This window comes from Terrapene carolina, unplaced genomic scaffold, assembly GCF_002925995.2.
Source record: "Terrapene carolina triunguis isolate 2854851 unplaced genomic scaffold, T_m_triunguis-2.0 Scaffold31, whole genome shotgun sequence".
NCBI classification, from domain to species: Eukaryota; Metazoa; Chordata; order Testudines; family Emydidae; genus Terrapene; species Terrapene triunguis.
Window position 1 is genome coordinate 4,193,669 of NW_020664382.1, and position 16,427 is coordinate 4,210,095.

General features: G+C 45.5%; 1 protein-coding gene across 2 annotated transcripts in view; it reads right to left on the bottom strand.

Annotated features, from left to right (window-relative positions):
* Positions 1-415: 415 nt before the first annotated feature.
* The window catches only part of LOC113406458 (ATP-sensitive inward rectifier potassium channel 15-like), a 33,653-nt gene continuing 17,641 nt past the window's right edge, over positions 416-16,427 (bottom strand). The window contains exons 1-2 of one of the 2 annotated variants that reach the window (XM_026651517.1): positions 3,467-3,531; positions 416-1,559 (exon numbers count right to left, since the gene is read on the bottom strand). In XM_026651517.1, the coding sequence (XP_026507302.1) occupies positions 416-1,559; positions 3,467-3,531 (1,209 nt within the window). Of the gene's footprint in view, positions 1,560-3,466; positions 3,532-16,427 lie in introns of those variants that run through there. The other variant, XM_026651521.1, reaches the window with a different exon arrangement.

The window sequence follows — 16,427 nt, forward strand, 5'->3', positions numbered from 1 at the left end:
ACAACTTGACTTCACAAAAGGACAGATTTACTCTATACCAAGGTACTTGCTTAAGAGGTCTCTGCTGCATTTTCTTAAGAGCCATACAGTATATAATGTATGCTTTTGTTTCAGTTTGTAAATAGGCGTTACTAATGTTAAAGTTTGCTCATACAATCAGGGCCAGCTCCAGCATTTTTGCCGACCCAAGCGGCGGAAAAAAAAAAAAAGCCGTGATCGGCGGCACTTTGGCGGCAGCTCTACCGCTGCCACATTGTTCTTCGGCGGCAATTTGGCTGCAGGTCCTTCCCTCTGAGAATGAGAGAGGGACCCGCCGCCAAATTGCCGCTGAAGAGCCGGACGTGCTGTCCCTCTCCGTTGGCCGCCCCAAGCACCTGCTTGCTGCGCTGGTGCCTGGAGCCGCCCCTACATACAATCACACATTGCTTTGCTGTAACAATATTGTTCTCAGTCCTCTCTCTCTTTCATCTTCCTGTCTGTATCTCTCTTCTAGTTTCTGTTTTTCAGAGTCCATGCTATAAAAAGTAGAGTCTACACTTCTTCTGATTTGCTCAAATTGACTAAAATCAGCAACATATTTTCCATTTCGAGAGAGAGAAACCACAGGCACAAACTCATAACCCCAGTGGATCTCCTCTGGTATATAAGAAGTTCTGCTTTGGCAGACGGCACTAGTGGATTCTACTGTGGCATTCAAGAGGACAACCAGTTCAAAATCCTTTTCTTTTAGGTTTTGGGGTGTGAGATCTCTTAAAGGGCTACTGTCATCCAATAAATGGTAAAAGGTTAAAGGTAAAATCAGAAAAGGACTTTCTGAAGAGGAGTCAACATGGAATTTGACACTGGCTTGGTTGAGCAGGATCCTCTCCCCTTCTTTGGTTTCATAGGTTTGAAGAAGTTTCCCAGACAGCTGACACTGAATCAGAAGACTCTTCCTCATATTTGCCACTCTGATCACAAGGCAAAGCTCTCCGTTGTGTTTGGTAATTACAGCACAATGACTGAACTTAATAGTCTCAGCCCGTTTTTTGGGTCTTGCAATTTTGGCCAAGAAGGTACCAGTGATAAAGATTTCAATCAAGGTTGTGATGACCAGCTGAGCAACCAGGAGGAATATGGCATGAGGGCACTCCTCTGTGATGAAACGAAAGCCATAACCAATAGTTGTCTGGGACTCCAAAGAAAAGAGAAATGCCCCAGTTAGTGAATTTACTTCCTTGACACAAGGCATATGTTTGGGGGGGAAATGATCCCTTTCTAAATCTCCATGAAGAAATGCAATGGCATAATAGATAACTCCAAAGAGGAACCAGGTCATCACAAAAGTAGCAGCAAACAGGGTAAGTTTGTATCTCCATTTCATGTCTATAACCGTTGTCCACAAATCTTGAAGGTAAAGCAGGTATATACCATCTACTTTGTCAATCCTCACATTGCTGTGACCACTTTTGGACATCACCCGGGGTCTGTGTGTCTTGAGGTCAGCGCTGATGATACCGTTAACGAGTGGGGCACTTGACGTATTGATTTGAGTGGTGCCCATTTTCAGTTCCTTAATTCTAAGAAGAGAAAAAAAGAATTCAGTTACTTAACAAAGTCAAAGTACATGAGCCTTAAAAATCGTTTGAAAAACACAGAAGGACAGAAGGTACACAATCATGACCGCATTACATATGTATAATAAAGGAATGCCCCTGGAACAAAAAGCTACCATCATATAGTGTCTGATATTAAAGCTAGTTGACTTTTTTTTTACTTTCGTGACTGCCATATAAGGAGAAATGGACTATCTTATGGTATCTTGGAAAAGAAATTTGACCAAGCTAAAATCCTATGTTAGTACTGTGTTTTTTAAAAAGGCATGAGGTAAAATTCTTCTCATATATTGTCGAGAAAGCAGGAGAGACTTGTTTTAACTACTACATTTATTCCCACTCGTGCACTCAGGAGAAGGATTTCATTAAAATTAAACACATTTTGATGCTTGATTTATAATGCCGGACCACCTTTGTCTCGCAAAACAACACAGTCAAAATAAGCAAAATAAATTTTGTTCATGGCTAATTAACTTCCATAAGTGATTTAATCAATCATTTCTAGCTCTTCCCTAAACATATAACTAAACTACAGGGAAACAGCATAGTCCTGTGAACACACAAAGGAGAGTTTTGGAAAGAAATATTTGCACCTGAAAACTCTTCAAGGCTCTTTGTAACATATAGCACTCCAATTTCAAAACAGTCAGTGGAAAACAGGAGGCAATTCACAAATTCAGCATTCTAGCATTAGGCCCTGACCTGTGCAAACACAGGAATCAATGGAGCACAAAACTCAAGAAGTTTGTTTACTGTGAACCAAGTTCAGTCCAGATGGAGATTAAGTGGGAGTACATTCAGGATGGAACAAAACCCACAAAGTGCAGGAGAAGGTTGCCTGTGCCAGTTTGATGAGGCAAATAAAGAAACACAGCTTCCAGGACAAGACAGTGGTTGCGTAGTGCAAGGACAGGGGATGTTACAGTAGTAGTTTCCAATAACAAAACTTCCTGCTCTAAAAAAAGCCCACTGTGCATCCTTTGTGCTTTTGGCAGTTCATACAACAAACATTGGTTTGTTCCATTGTTTTGCTTAAAAAGAAGCTTTAATAAGTGTTTCTTTTTTATGAACCATAGGAAAAAAAAGTTCTCCCTTGTAACTACTTAAAAGAAACTCACAGGAAACTCAAGACCTATTTGTGGTGGGGGGTGTGCCTACCCAGGACAACAACATAATTGTTCAGTGTTGTAACTTTCCTGTTATGTCAATAAAAGAGAGTTTTGTTTACTAAATACACTGATAACCAAATTACTGTTTTTCAGGGGGAAAGTAATTGCAATTTTATTTGTATTGTCACACTGTAAGTCATTCAGATTTTGTTTTAATCGTTAAAGCTCATTTTCCTTATTTTAGGCTCAGTTTTAAAATATTAAAAAAAATATAGGACTGCGCTGGTGATCCCAGTAGGAGACCTTTTATGTGACAATCAAACCACCACACACACACTGTGCAGCATGTCCAGATAAACAGAAAAAAAAAAAAAAGACCAAGAGATCTTAAAAAGAACTACAGGAGAAAGCAGAAAAAGCAAAATAAAACACAGCAGCATATGAGCAACTGTTGTTTAGACAAGCCCAGAATTCAAATGGTGCTGCCAGAGAAAATACAGCTTATGTAAGTATATGCAACATGCAATGTAAAACTCATTAGGAAAAAATGCATGCCATACAGTCAAGAGGCTCCATTGCCCACATCAAGCATTACCATGATAAGATATTGATATAAAAAGTGCCTAAAATCTGTCCTGATATCAATCCTATCTCCTCTAAAGCTCACTTCTCCGTAGTCTCTGCTTCCATTCATGAGAAGTGATGGGTTACAATTAGTTCTCTGCCACAAGTAGCTTTAATCCGCTAAAGGCCAAATTGTACCTGGACTTTGAGGCCATGCAGCAGGGTAAGGGCCAGCCCCACTCCCCTGTGCAGCCTACCAGCATTGCTGCTTTGTGTGCAGGGGGCAGAGCAGGCTCCCCAGAGCTGCTACCGCCTCCCAGTTGTACAGTTGTGTGAGGCGTGGGTGGAGAGAGCCAAGGACCTGCCCTCTTCCCTCAGTGCACCAGTTAGTGGAGTTGAGCTGTTGGGGGATGGAGAATGCTGGGCCTGTGAGGTGGGAGGGTCCCAGAGCTCGGGCATCTACACCGCAATTAAACAGCCCCTTTGCCTAAGCCCCGGGAGCCCAGTGTAAACATACCCTAATGGGCTATAGCAAAACAGTCTCCTCCAAGAGAGCAGGGAGGAGCCAGGGAAGGAACTGTGATTCTAAGGCATGATTCTTTCTCAGGGTTGCTCGTGGCATGGAACAGTTACAACATGTGCTGCCTCTTCCAAAGACATCAGATTTCAGTTTAGCTGTAAGTGACCTACAGAATGTTCCAAGTAACCTCCCATTCACCCCTTTACTCAAGCGATCTGCCATTCTAACCTCGACATCCCCAGCCTTTTCTCCACTTCTGTGGTGGGGACTTACACATCTGTAGGTTGCTGGATCTCCCTTAGCTTAAATACGAATTATAATGGCTTCATTCTGGTTTTTGCTAGGCTCCTCTCTTGATTTGTATTTCTATATTATCTCAAGGCTCTCAGCCCTTCAGATACTTCCTTTGGTATTCTGGAATGGATCCCATCTGATCCTGGACTTTTTTCTGACTTCCTGCATTTTCCCTGTTACATCATCTATTCCTGCACAATTTTGAATTCCTTTAGTATATTTCTTCCTCTCACGGGAAATTCATGTTGGTTTTGTCTCACTGTAAAAGTACTTCCTCTGTTTGGTGTCATCCTAGCTGCATGAATCGCAGAACAGAAGCATTGCCATACTGTATCAGACTAGCAGCCCATCTAATCCAGTGCCAGATGCTTCAGAGGAATGAACCCTTTAGTAGCCAGTTATGGGATAACCTGCACCTAAGGTAAATTTTCTCCAAACCCAAATAGTTAGAGATTGGCTTATACCCTAAAGCTTGAAGGGTTTTATCCCTTCCAAAGCTCTTGGTTTTTAAAATGTTCTCTATTTTAACAGGATAGTCTTGTTACTCAGATAAATATTGAATCCCTTTTTGGACCTGCTAAACTCTTGGCCTCTGTGATACCTTGTGGCAATGAGTTCCACAGGCTCACGGTGAGCTGCCTGGATAAGTATTTCCTTTCTGTATTTGCCACTTTCCAATGTCATGGAATGTCCCCTTGTTCTTGTGGAGATTAGGGAGAAAGACTGAACAGAAGTTGCCAATCAACCTTCCCTAAGTCATTCATTATTTCATATACTTTTACCTGATCCCCTCTTAGTCAGATCCTCTCTAAAGTTAACAATCCCAATCTTTTCAATCTCTCTTCATATGAGAGCTTTTCCAAGCCCTGAATAGTTTTCATCACTGGTCTCTGAACCCCCTCTAATTTGGAAAATATCCTTTCTGAGATGAGGTAACCAATACAGTATCCCAAATGAGGGCAAGTCATTGAGTTATATAATGTCATTATATTTTCCTTAATATTCTCCATCTCATTCCCTATGCATCTTTATATACAGGCACCTTAAAAGATTTCTACAGGGTGACTTCCTTACATTTGGAATTTTTTAGTTCTGTCTTGATTCCCTGCCCAGCTTTTATTCTACTTCTTTTCCTTTCAATTTTTTCCTGAATCAGCAAACATTCCTAAAACAACAAATTTACATTTTTCAAAGAAACATTCCCAATAACAATAACATGTGCTAGTTGTAAGGGAGCAAACTAGTTGATTTATACTGAAGTGAAAACCACCAAAATTTAGCCAAAATACCCTGTTAAAAAAGAAACCAAACCCCACCCCAATTCTAACTACAGAATTAATTGATAGCTTAAAGAAACAGTAGCATAATAAGGGAAGGGAAGGAGGAGTCTGAGATTTATATTGTACTGTCATGCCCAACAGTTAGCCCCTCCAGATTTCTGGTAAGAACTCTGGATCCACCAGAAGAGAGATTCCCCACCAGAGTGCGTACTGGTAAAGGACTTGAATGCACACAAGATCAAGAAAGCTTAGAGTTATGTACCAAACCACTGACAATCAGTATCTTGATGTTAACACTGACTCCAAGGGCCACATTATCAAAGAGCTGAGACCCACTTGCATACACACTAATGTCCACACCGTGCAACTAGAGCTGCTTGTTTAGGACCTACTTGAGCCTACACAAATCAATTAAAGAAGACAAAAGCATTATTTGGTCAAATGGCCTCAAATGCCTCCTTTCTTATCCATCGGATTTGCTTTGCCAATGGAGCCTCCCCCACTCTCCTCTTGGATATAAATGGCTAAAACTTACATTGCTCTTTTAGCCATTGTAAGCTACCAGCATTTGAAAAAAAGAAAACAAACCTTTTTCGTCTTGAGATCTTTGATAGGTCACACATAGGGTTGCCTGGCATCCAGCCAACCCCGGTCGAAAAGGGACTCTGGGGACTCTGGTTGGCACCGCCAACCAGGCCATGAAAAGTCTGTTCGGCAGCGCAGCAGGGACCCGGGGCTAACGCAGATTCCCTACCTGCTCTGGCTCTGTGTTGCTCCTGGAAGCGGCTGCCAGGTCCCCGCGGCCCCTAGGCACTGGGTCAGAGAGGGACTGGAAGACTCTATGTGCTGCCCCTGCCCCAAATGCCGGCTCCACAGCTCCCATTGGCTGGGAACCGCAACCAATTTGAGCTGGGGGCAGGCAGCGCCTGCAGGAACGAAGACACCGCACAGACCTGTCTGGCTGCCTGTGTGCCTAGAGGCCGCAGGGACCTGGTGGCCACTTTTTTCTCTGAACCAATGTAAGTGATGCCAGGACCCCATAACCCCGCCCGCACCCCAAACTCCTCATCCCCGGCCCCATCCCCAGCCAGAGCCCTCACCCCCCCACACACTCTAATCCCCTGCCCTAGCCTGGAGTCCCCTTCCACACCTCAAATCCCTCATCCCTGGCCCCACCCCAGAGCCTACACCCTCAGTTGGAGCCCTCACCCCCTCCTGCACCCCAACCCCCTGCCCCAGCCGGGAGCCCCCTCCTGCACCCCAAACCCCTCATCCCCAGACCCATCCCAGAGCCCGCACCCCCAGCTGGAGCCCTCACCCCCCCGCACCCTAACACCCTGCCCTAGCCCAGAGTCCCCTTCCACACCCCAAACTCCTTGGACTGAGGTGGAGATGGACATAGGAGACGGAAGTGTTGAGAGTCTCTGTGTTAGCCTAAAAGGAGTAAAAAACAAGGGTGATGTCATGCTAGGAGTCTACTACAGGCCACCTAACCAGGTGGAAGAGGTGGATGAGGCTTTTTTTAAACAACTAACAAAATCATCCAAAGCCCAAGATTTGGTGGTGATGGGGGACTTCAACTATCCAGATATATGTTGGAAAAATAACACAGCGGGGCACAGACTATCCAATAGGTTCTTGGACTGCATTGCAGACAACTTTTTATTTCAGAAGGTTGAAAAAGCTACTAGGGGGGAAGCTGTTCTAGACTTGATTTTAACAAATAGGGAGGAACTCGTTGAGAATTTGAAAGTAGAAGGCAGCTTGGGTGAAAGTGATCATGAAATCATAGAGTTTGCAATTCTAAGGAAGGGTAGAAGGAAGTACAGCAAAATAGAGACAATGGATTTCAGGAAGGCGGATTTTGGTAAGCTCAGAGAGCTGATAGGTAAGGTCCCATGGGAATCAAGACTGAGGGGAAAAACAACTGAGGAGAGTTGGCAGTTTTTTAAAGGGACACTATTAAGGGCCCAAAAGCAAGCTATTCTGCTGGGTAGGAAAGATAGAAAACGTGGCAAAAGACCACCTTGGCTTAACCACGAGATCTTGCATGATCTAAAAAATAAAAAGGAGTCATATAAAAAATGGAAACTAGGACAGATTACAAAGGATGAATATAGGCAAACAACACAGGAATGCAGGGGCAAGATTAGAAAGGCAAACGCACAAAATGAGCTCAAACTAGCTACAGGAATAAAGGGAAACAAGAAGACTTTTTATCAATACATTAGAAGCAAGAGGAAGACCAAAGACAGGGTAGGCCCACTGCTCAGTGAGGAGGGAGAAACAGTAACAGGAAACTTGGAAATGGCAGAGATGCTTAATGACTTCTTTGTTTCAGTCTTCACCAAGAAATCTGAAGGAATGCCTAACCTAGTGAATGCTAATGGGAAGGGGATAGGTTTAGAAGATAAAATAAAAAAAGAACAAGTTAAAAATCACTTAGAAAAGTTAGATGCCTGCAAGTCACGAGGGCCTGATGAAATGCATCCTAGAACACTCAAGGAGCTGATAGAGGAGGTATCTGAGCCTCTAGCTATTATCTTTGGAAAATCATGGGAGACGGGAGAGATTCCAGAAGACTGGAAAAGGGCAAATATAGTGCCCATCTATAAAAAGGGAAATAAAAACAACCCAGGAAACTACAGACCAGTTAGTTTAACTTCTGTGCCAGGGAAGATAATGGAGCAAGTAATTAAGGAAATCATCTGCAAACACTTGGAAGGTGGTAAGGTGATAGGGAATAGCCAGCATGGATTTATAAAGAACAAATCATGTCAAACCAATCTGATAGCTTTCTTTGATAGGATAATGAGTCTTGTGGATAAGGGAGAAGCGGTGGATGTGGCATACCTAGACTTTAGTAAGGCATTTGATACGGTCTCGCATGATATTCTTATCAATAAACTAGGCAAATACAATTTAGATGGGGCTACTATAAGGTGGATGCATAACTGGCTGGATAACCGTACTCAGAGAGTCGTTATTAATGGTTCCCAATCCTGCTGGAAAGGTATAACAAGTGGGGTTCCGCAGGGGTCTGTTTTGGGACTGGCTCTGTTCAATATCTTCATCAACGACTTAGATATTGGCATAGAAAGTACGCTTATTAAGTTTGCAGATGATACCAAACTGGGAGGGATTGCAACTGCTTTGGAGGACAGGGTCATAATTCAAAATGATCTGGACAAATTGGAGAAATGGTCTGAGGTAAACAGGATGAAGTTTAACAAAGACAAATGCAAAGTGCTCCACTTAGGAAGGAACAATCAGTTTCACACATACAGAATGGGAAGAGACTGTCTAGGAAGGAGTACGGCAGAAAGGGATCTAGGGGTTATAGTGGACCACAAGCTAAATATGAGTCAACAGTGTGATGCTGTTGCAAAAAAAGCAAACATGATTCTGGGATGCATTAACAGGTGTGTTGTGAGCAAGACACGAGAAGTCATTCTTCCGCTCTACTCTGCGCTGGTTAGGCCTCAACTGGAGTATTGTGTCCAGTTCTGGGCACCGCATTTCAAGAAAGATGTGGAGAAATTGGAGAGGGTTCAGAGAAGAGCAACAAGAATGATTAAAGGTCATGAGAACATGACCTATAAAGGAAGACTGGAAGAGTTGGGTTTGTTTAGTTTGGAAAAGAGAAGACTGAGAGGGGACATGATAGCAGTTTTCAGGTATCTAAAAGGGTGGGATCTGAGTTGCTACAGAGAATTCTTTCTTGGGTGCTGGCTGGTGAGTCTTGCCCACATGCTCAGGGTTTAACTGACCGCCATATTTGGGGTCGGGAAGGAATTTTCCTCCAGGGAAGATTGGCAGAGGCTCTGGAGGTTTTTCGCCTTCCTCTGCAGCATGGGGCATGGGTCACTTGCTGGAGGATTCTCTGCACCTTGAGGTCTTTAAACCACGATTTGAGGACTTCAATAACTCAGACATAGGTTAGGGGTTTTGTTACAGGAGTGGGTGGGTGAGATTCAGTGGCCTGCATTGTGCAGGAGGTCAGACTAGATGATCATAATGGTCCCTTCTGACCTTAAGTCTATGAGTCTATAAGTCATAAGGAGGAGGGAGAAAACTTGTTCACCTTAGCCTCTAAGGATAGAACAAGAAGCAATGGGCTTAAACTGCAGCAAGGGAGTTTTAGGTTGGACATTAGGAAAAAGTTCCTAACTGTCCGGGTGGTTAAACACTGGAATAAATTGCCTAGGGAGGTTGTGGAATCTCCATCTCTGGAGATATTTAAGAGTAGGTTAGATAAATGTCTATCAGGGGATGGTCTAGACAGTATTTGGACCTGCCATGAGGGCAGGGGACTGGACTCGATGACCTCTCAAGGTCCCTTCCAGTCCTAGAATCTATGAATCCCTGGCCCCACCCCAGAGCCTACACCCCCAGCCACAGCCCTCACTCCCTCATGCACCCCAACCCCCTGTCCCAGCCCAGAGCCCCCTCCTGCATCCAAGTGTCTCAGAAATTCTCACAACTTTGTCCACCATCCCTCTGGACTACACAAGTGCTGCACGGTGGCAGGTTCTGCTCTGTGACAGTTGACCAGCTAGACCCTCCTCCATGTTCCAACACATGGAATCAGAAAGGTGGGCAGTTCCTGAAAATGAGCTCCTCACCTTCCCAGGCTGCAGCATCCAGTAATAGAGCCTTGTCACCTGAAACCCTGGACACTTCCAGCGACTGTTACTTCTAGGCTTCTGGCTGGGCTCCAGGCTGGAGTAACAGTCTCCTCTACAGCTGGGACCAGGGAAGGACAGGCTGGTAGCCCATGTGATCAACAGAGCCAATATTTTTTTAAATTAATTGCTTTTTATTTGTAAAAGGGCTGGACCCTCATGCCTATAAATATATCTGCCTGTGGCTGATAGATCAGTTCCTGAAGTTAGCCATTTAATAGCCTGTCCATTTGCCTCTCCCCAACCACCAGTTGATACTAAGGCACATAAAATAGAATCCAATGGATGATATGAATAGCTCTCTCTGACTATCCTTAGACATGCATCTCTCAGCGAAGGGAGTAAAACATCCAAATCCAGTCATGGTTTTTCATATGTTTTTCTCTGCCTGACTGACATTTGGTCAGTTGAGGATGAGGTCAAATCAAACAAGTCTGGGTGTTCCATTGTGTCCAGCAGAGATTCATATCTCTCCAAGGGCCTGATCAGGGCCATTGCTATTGATTTGATGTGTAAGATGCTCAGGTACCACAATGATGGGCCAAAGAATAAAAGAAGATAGATAGATAGATAGATAGATAGATAGATAGATAGATAGATAGAAAATCCATCCAAGTCAATGATTCCGTTGTTTTTAATGGGCTTTAGATCAGACCCCTCAAACAGGTTTGAGGAACATAGTCCCTGCCACTGCCCATGTCCAGTAGATAAACAGAGGTTTTTGCTGTCCACAGAGCTATCAATCTGGAATCCTTCATGAGCACCATTTTTTTAAACAAACTAAACGGTTACTAAAGTTTGTTTTTCTGTTGTATGAAACAAGTTATAAAATGCTGCTGGAGCAGAGACAAACATTTATGCAAAGCATCACCAGAAACCTGTTATGTTCAAACTTTTTTATGAATGACTTTTCCTCAGTAACAAAATGTTCAGAACTTTTTTATGTGGCTCTTGCTGGGATATTATTTTTTCAAATTCCTTAAGTTCAAAGTACTTTCATCTTTACTCTTTATTAGCATAGCCAGGCATTCTGACTCCTAATTCCTGAGCGGTGCTCTGCCCTCCCATCACCCTTCCCCTAGTTCATGCTGTGCAAACCTTACCTGTCTCTTTAGGAGGGCAAGTCTAAACAGACACTGGTTCACTATGAAGTCACACTTTCCATTTCTGAGGCTCGGAGTGCTAGAATTAAACTGCAGGTTACAAAGAGCCATTATCAGCTGAACATGCTTATCATCATAATACTTAGCACTTCCCCACTGTATCACTTACAGCTTCAAAGCACTGTACAAACACTATTTAATGCTCACAACACTGCTTTGAAGCAGGCAAGCATCCCTAGCCCACTTTATGTAGGCAGAAAGGAGCAGAGAGAGAGGCCAATGTCTTAGCCAAAGCTGCATAACAAGACAGTAGCCAAGCCAGGATTAGAACTCCGAAGATCCTAGAGCCTACCCATTTTTTGTCCAGTAGGCTTTGCTGTATGAGGCTCCCCATTTCTTTTCCCCTTACCTTGTTAGTGTGCCCTCCTGGGGTCCTCCATCCCCGTGCCCTCTCCCCACTTCCCTCTGGGGTGTGTCTTTTCCCTGTGAGGTATTCCTTGGTGTCCTGTTTTCCCTTGTCCTGGGAGGTATCCCCTTCCTGTCCTGCCCTCCTTAGCTCTTTGAACTAAAGGGGCTCTACCTATTTACATGTGTTACCATCACAGTATATTGGTCTCCTACATGTTTTATTTATTGCTTTACGAGTCTCTTACGTTAGGCAAGGCTGATAGCACCACCTACAGTGAAGGTGGTCTGACACTTCCCATTATCACACCCAGTTTTCAGTTATAACTTTGCCAAACTTTAACCATTTGGGCTCAAATTTTCCATGCTGGGGGTCTGCTGCAGGGTGAATTATTTACGGGAGTTTCAGCCAAAATGGTTCAACCATTTCCAAGAACGAGGCTAGGGGAAAATATGTTGTTTTATGTAGTAGCAAGTGTCCACAGTTCTGGGGCAGCCCTGTTGTGTGGCTGGCTTTGGGGATAGAGACCTCAGGGCTTCCTGGGTCCATGGTTCCAGGGCACCTCCTCTCTGGCATGGAGCCGGGAGCCTGGAAACGCTCGGAGCCCCCACTCTAATTATGGCTTGGCTCCAGTCTCCATAGCAAGTAGTCTGGAAACCTTGAGGTTCCCAGGGCTTCTAGGCTAAAGCTGCGGAGCCATAACCTGGAAACTGTGGGATTCTCAGGACTTCCCAGCACGGAGCCGGGAAGTCTTGGGATGGATTTCCCAAATGCAGCTCCTGGGCAGCCCCATCCTACAGACTGCCCTGGGATGTGGAGACCAGGGCTTCCAGACTCCCAGGCCAGCTGGTTCCCTGGGTTGGGGGAGCCATTTGGCCTGTCTGTCTGGAAGTCCTGGCATCCCCAGCTCAGGTAGTCCGTGTAGCAGGGCCGCGCCTAGCCACAAATCCCTGTAATCCATTCCCTGGCAGTTTGTGGTGAAATTAACAGGATTCTTGTCAGGTTTACTGCTGCTCACTCCTGAATCCTATCAAGATTCCTGTCAAGACAAGAATCCTATCAATTTCATGCAGCCCAGGGGAGCCTTTTTCATTTCAGAAACACTCTGAGTCAACATTTTCAAAACAAACTATTTCTGGAGTTTCAGGTTCACAGGAAAATGTCAAAACATGGTTTTGGTCCAAGTCAGAATGAAAAATTTTAAAATGTGAAAATTTCTTGTGAACTAGGCCATCGCTAACATAGAGCTAATTTCTAAGCAGCCAGAGCGCTACTCAAGGTGCTTAGCCCTCTTAGCACACTTCACTGTGAGAAACAATGCAGATCAAGGACTTTACCACAACAGACAATGCAAAGGACTTTATGGTGTGGGACAGTGAAGGGGACAGCAGTTCATTGAATGGACTCTCCTTAGTAAACCTGAATGATTAAAATGGGTTAGGTGGTGGTACCTCCAGGCAGGACCAGGCAAGCTGCTCCTTTGGGACTGGAGGAGACCTGCAAAGAGACACTTGGACTACTGATTCCAACAACGAGTGGGTCTTGGTGGATGGGTGAGGTGGTACAGTCAGGGGACTCCCATAGCAGGGGGGACAGAAGTTAGGCAGACTACCGCCAAAGTTACTGAAATGGGTTGGGTTAATTTGCATATACATTCTGGTGCTGCGTTTTCCCAACTTTAGCACTGGGTTCTCTTTCCCCTAATAAAGATTTCCTTCTGTGTATGCAGTCGCAGAGAGCTTGTGCACAAGACAGCTCACTCTGTTAATGGCTAGGGTGCATTTAACTTTCCCAGGTTTCTGGGAGGGGGCTCGAGACATCAGTTCAGTTATTTGGCGAGAGGGACCCTACTTATATTGAACCTGGCCCTTATTGCTGCTGTTAACTTCCTGGCAGAAGGGTTACCTGTGTATATACCTTAAGGGAAGCTCACACTGTTGCTACTGATGAGGACTAGGACTGGTACCTGCCTCCCCTGCTGTATGCTGCAGAATCAGAGACAAACCTAGAAGAGGAACAGTCCCAATGAGAGGTGGAGGCATACAGTGCAAATAGGCAGACAGATGATGAAGCAGAAAGTAAGGCAGAATTTGCTTCTTAGACAGCTTCTGCACAAAGGGACCCTCTGCTGGCACCTGGGGAGCAGCAGCACTAAACCCTCACGCAGGGCTTGTCTTCACTACCGTGCTAGATCGGCGCCACTGCATCAAGTGCTCTCCTGGTGACATAATTACTCCACCTAAATGAGAGGCAGAAGCTATGTTGGTGGCAGAGCATCTCCCACCAACGTAGCACAGTGTAGACAGCGCTTTAAGTGGATGTAAGTCGCGTCGCTCGGGGTGGGGGTGGTTTTTTCCACACCCCTGAGCAACGTAACTTATATCGACTGAAGTGGTAGTGTAGACAAGCCCTCAGTCTCAGCTGCCTCGGAACCAGAAATGGGGCAAATCAGGACTCTCCCAGGCAACCTGGGGCAGCTGGTAAGTCAGGCTAGATTTTTGTTAAATGCTGATGCTCAATTTTGCTAAATTGATAAGGATTGTTAATTCTGGATCTCAGCCTCTGTGTAAACAGAAATATCACTGGTCAAAACCTTTATCCAGGGGCTCAACAACCTGGGGGGCAAGAGAGGGGGGTGAGACAGTGGCCTCCAATTGCAGGCAGATTATTCATCCAGTTGTAGGTTGGACACTCCTGACCGTGTAAAGTTTGTCACCCTGTCCAGGACTGATATAAAATCAGGCATGGTTTTGTCCAGTATCATTGCGACATGGATGCACAGAGAACGTCATTTTACAGGGCACGCTGCTCCACCCCTGCCAGCATGGCCTCACCATTGCACCCTGGGATAGAGACTTTTATCAGTGATATTTCCACTTGGTTTATACCATGTTAGGTGTTACAGTCGCTGAGCTCCAGAATTAAACATCATCATCCATTTAGCAAAATTGATCACCAGCCCTTAAACAGCAAGTCAGGCTCACCCTGTGACGTGACTGTGCATGCGAGGTCATGCTGCTGGGGGTGGGGCAGCAAGCTCTGCAAAATGGCATCCTCTGTGTGGTGTGACTGCACGGCGGCGGGGTTGTGACAGCAGGGGTGGGCCCACACCACTCCGGAAGTTCATGCAACCGAGCTGGATGTCCTGTATTCTGGGGATGCATCAATGGCCACCCTACCCACTTTGGCCCCTGACCAGAGCAGGACATTTGAGTGGCATTGTGCCCCCATGCACCAGTTTGCAATGCCACTCACTGGACAGCCAGGCCAATTGGAATAGCACTGCAACCCCATGTGCCTGCTTGGTCCCCCAACTTTTGTAGTCTTTCTGGTGCCCATGGGCATGGGGGCCTCCCAGCTGCTGGGGAGCAGTGGAACAGAGGATACCTGGAATTCCCAGCATGGTTTGAGGACTGGAGCTGGGCTTTCAGTGCTTTCTGGGGAAGTGGAGATGCAGAAGGAAGATGGGATCTGGGGCTCCCCGAGCTGCCTACCCCCTAGTGAGGATGGTGCTCTTCAGCTTGACTGCCTCACTGAGTAAGAGCATGGAGCTGGGTGTGGGGGCAGAGAGACCGCGGGGCTGGGTGCAGGGAGCGCATGGGCTGAGTGAGTCTGGGGTCACAAGAAAGGAGTGCATGTGGAGCTGGGTGCAGGGAGACGAGCACAGGTCTAGGTGCAGAAGGAGAGAGCTTGGGGGAGGGTTGCAGGGTGGGGGAGGGAGAATCCTGGTCCCCTCCTCAGGAAAATTCTGGTTGTACCCCTGTCTCTATCCATCTGCCATACCTATACTGCCCCCATTACCACATTATCTGAGTACTGTATTTATTAACAACACCTCGGCGAGGTAGGGCAGTGCTATTATCCCCCTTTCCAGATGGGGAAACTGAGGCAGAGAGAGAGAGGCTAAGTGACTTGTTCAAAGTCACACAGGGAGTCTGTGACAGGCAGGGTCGGCTCTAGGTTTTTTGCTGCCCCAAGCAAAAAAAATTTTGGCTGCCCCCCCACCCCACTGCACCCTCCTGCCGCCCCAGCCCTGGGTCACTGGTAACTCGCTCCCAGGGCGGGTCATTCAGCAGGAATTTTGGATGTGCACAGAACACAGACTGTATTGGTTCCCATATGGTTACAGAACTGCAGTAAAGTGGAACAATTTTCAGCTTGTGTGATTGGAGGATATCTGGATGCATATTATAAGACTGTCCTACATAAATGAGGAAAAGTTGAGATGCCTTTATTATTCTTTTGTTCCATTCTTTGTTTCTATGGGGAATTTGCCAATGCAATATCACTGTCTTCCTTTTAAACAACTAAAACTAAAACTTAATAATAATAATAATAATTAAAAAAAGCAATGGCTGTTGGAAATAGCAATTCCAGTCCTAATAACCACTGGGAAGCATTTCTTGCTCAATTTATTCTACTTTTTCCTACAGCAAGTTACAGTGGATCAGTATATTTGATTTGGGAGAAATGAAGTAACAGCTGCCCAAATTGAGCTTGAGCACTCCTGAATTTTGAGGTGTTCAAATCTGGAAGGCAGGTGCTGGATTCCCTTTCTGAATATTAGCTAAATCTGGAAAAGAAAAGTCAATTTCTGCTTCCATGGCTCAGAAGTGTAAATCCGCCTACGTGCCTGGTACTGTATCTAAAGCTGCCCAGTCTAGTAGAGCTGCCCCTCCCTTACTTTTCATTTTAAATTCTAGTGGGATCCAGGTACCTGCCTTGCTAGGCTTCAGATAGAGAGGTGCAATGTCCATTTAGTCCACCCAATTCTTCCTTTGGGGGAGAGCCCAGGGCTGGGGTGGCAGGAGGTGCGAGTGGGGGGTGGGGGAAGAGCCCAGGGCTGGGGTGGCTGTAGGTGCGGGGGGGGG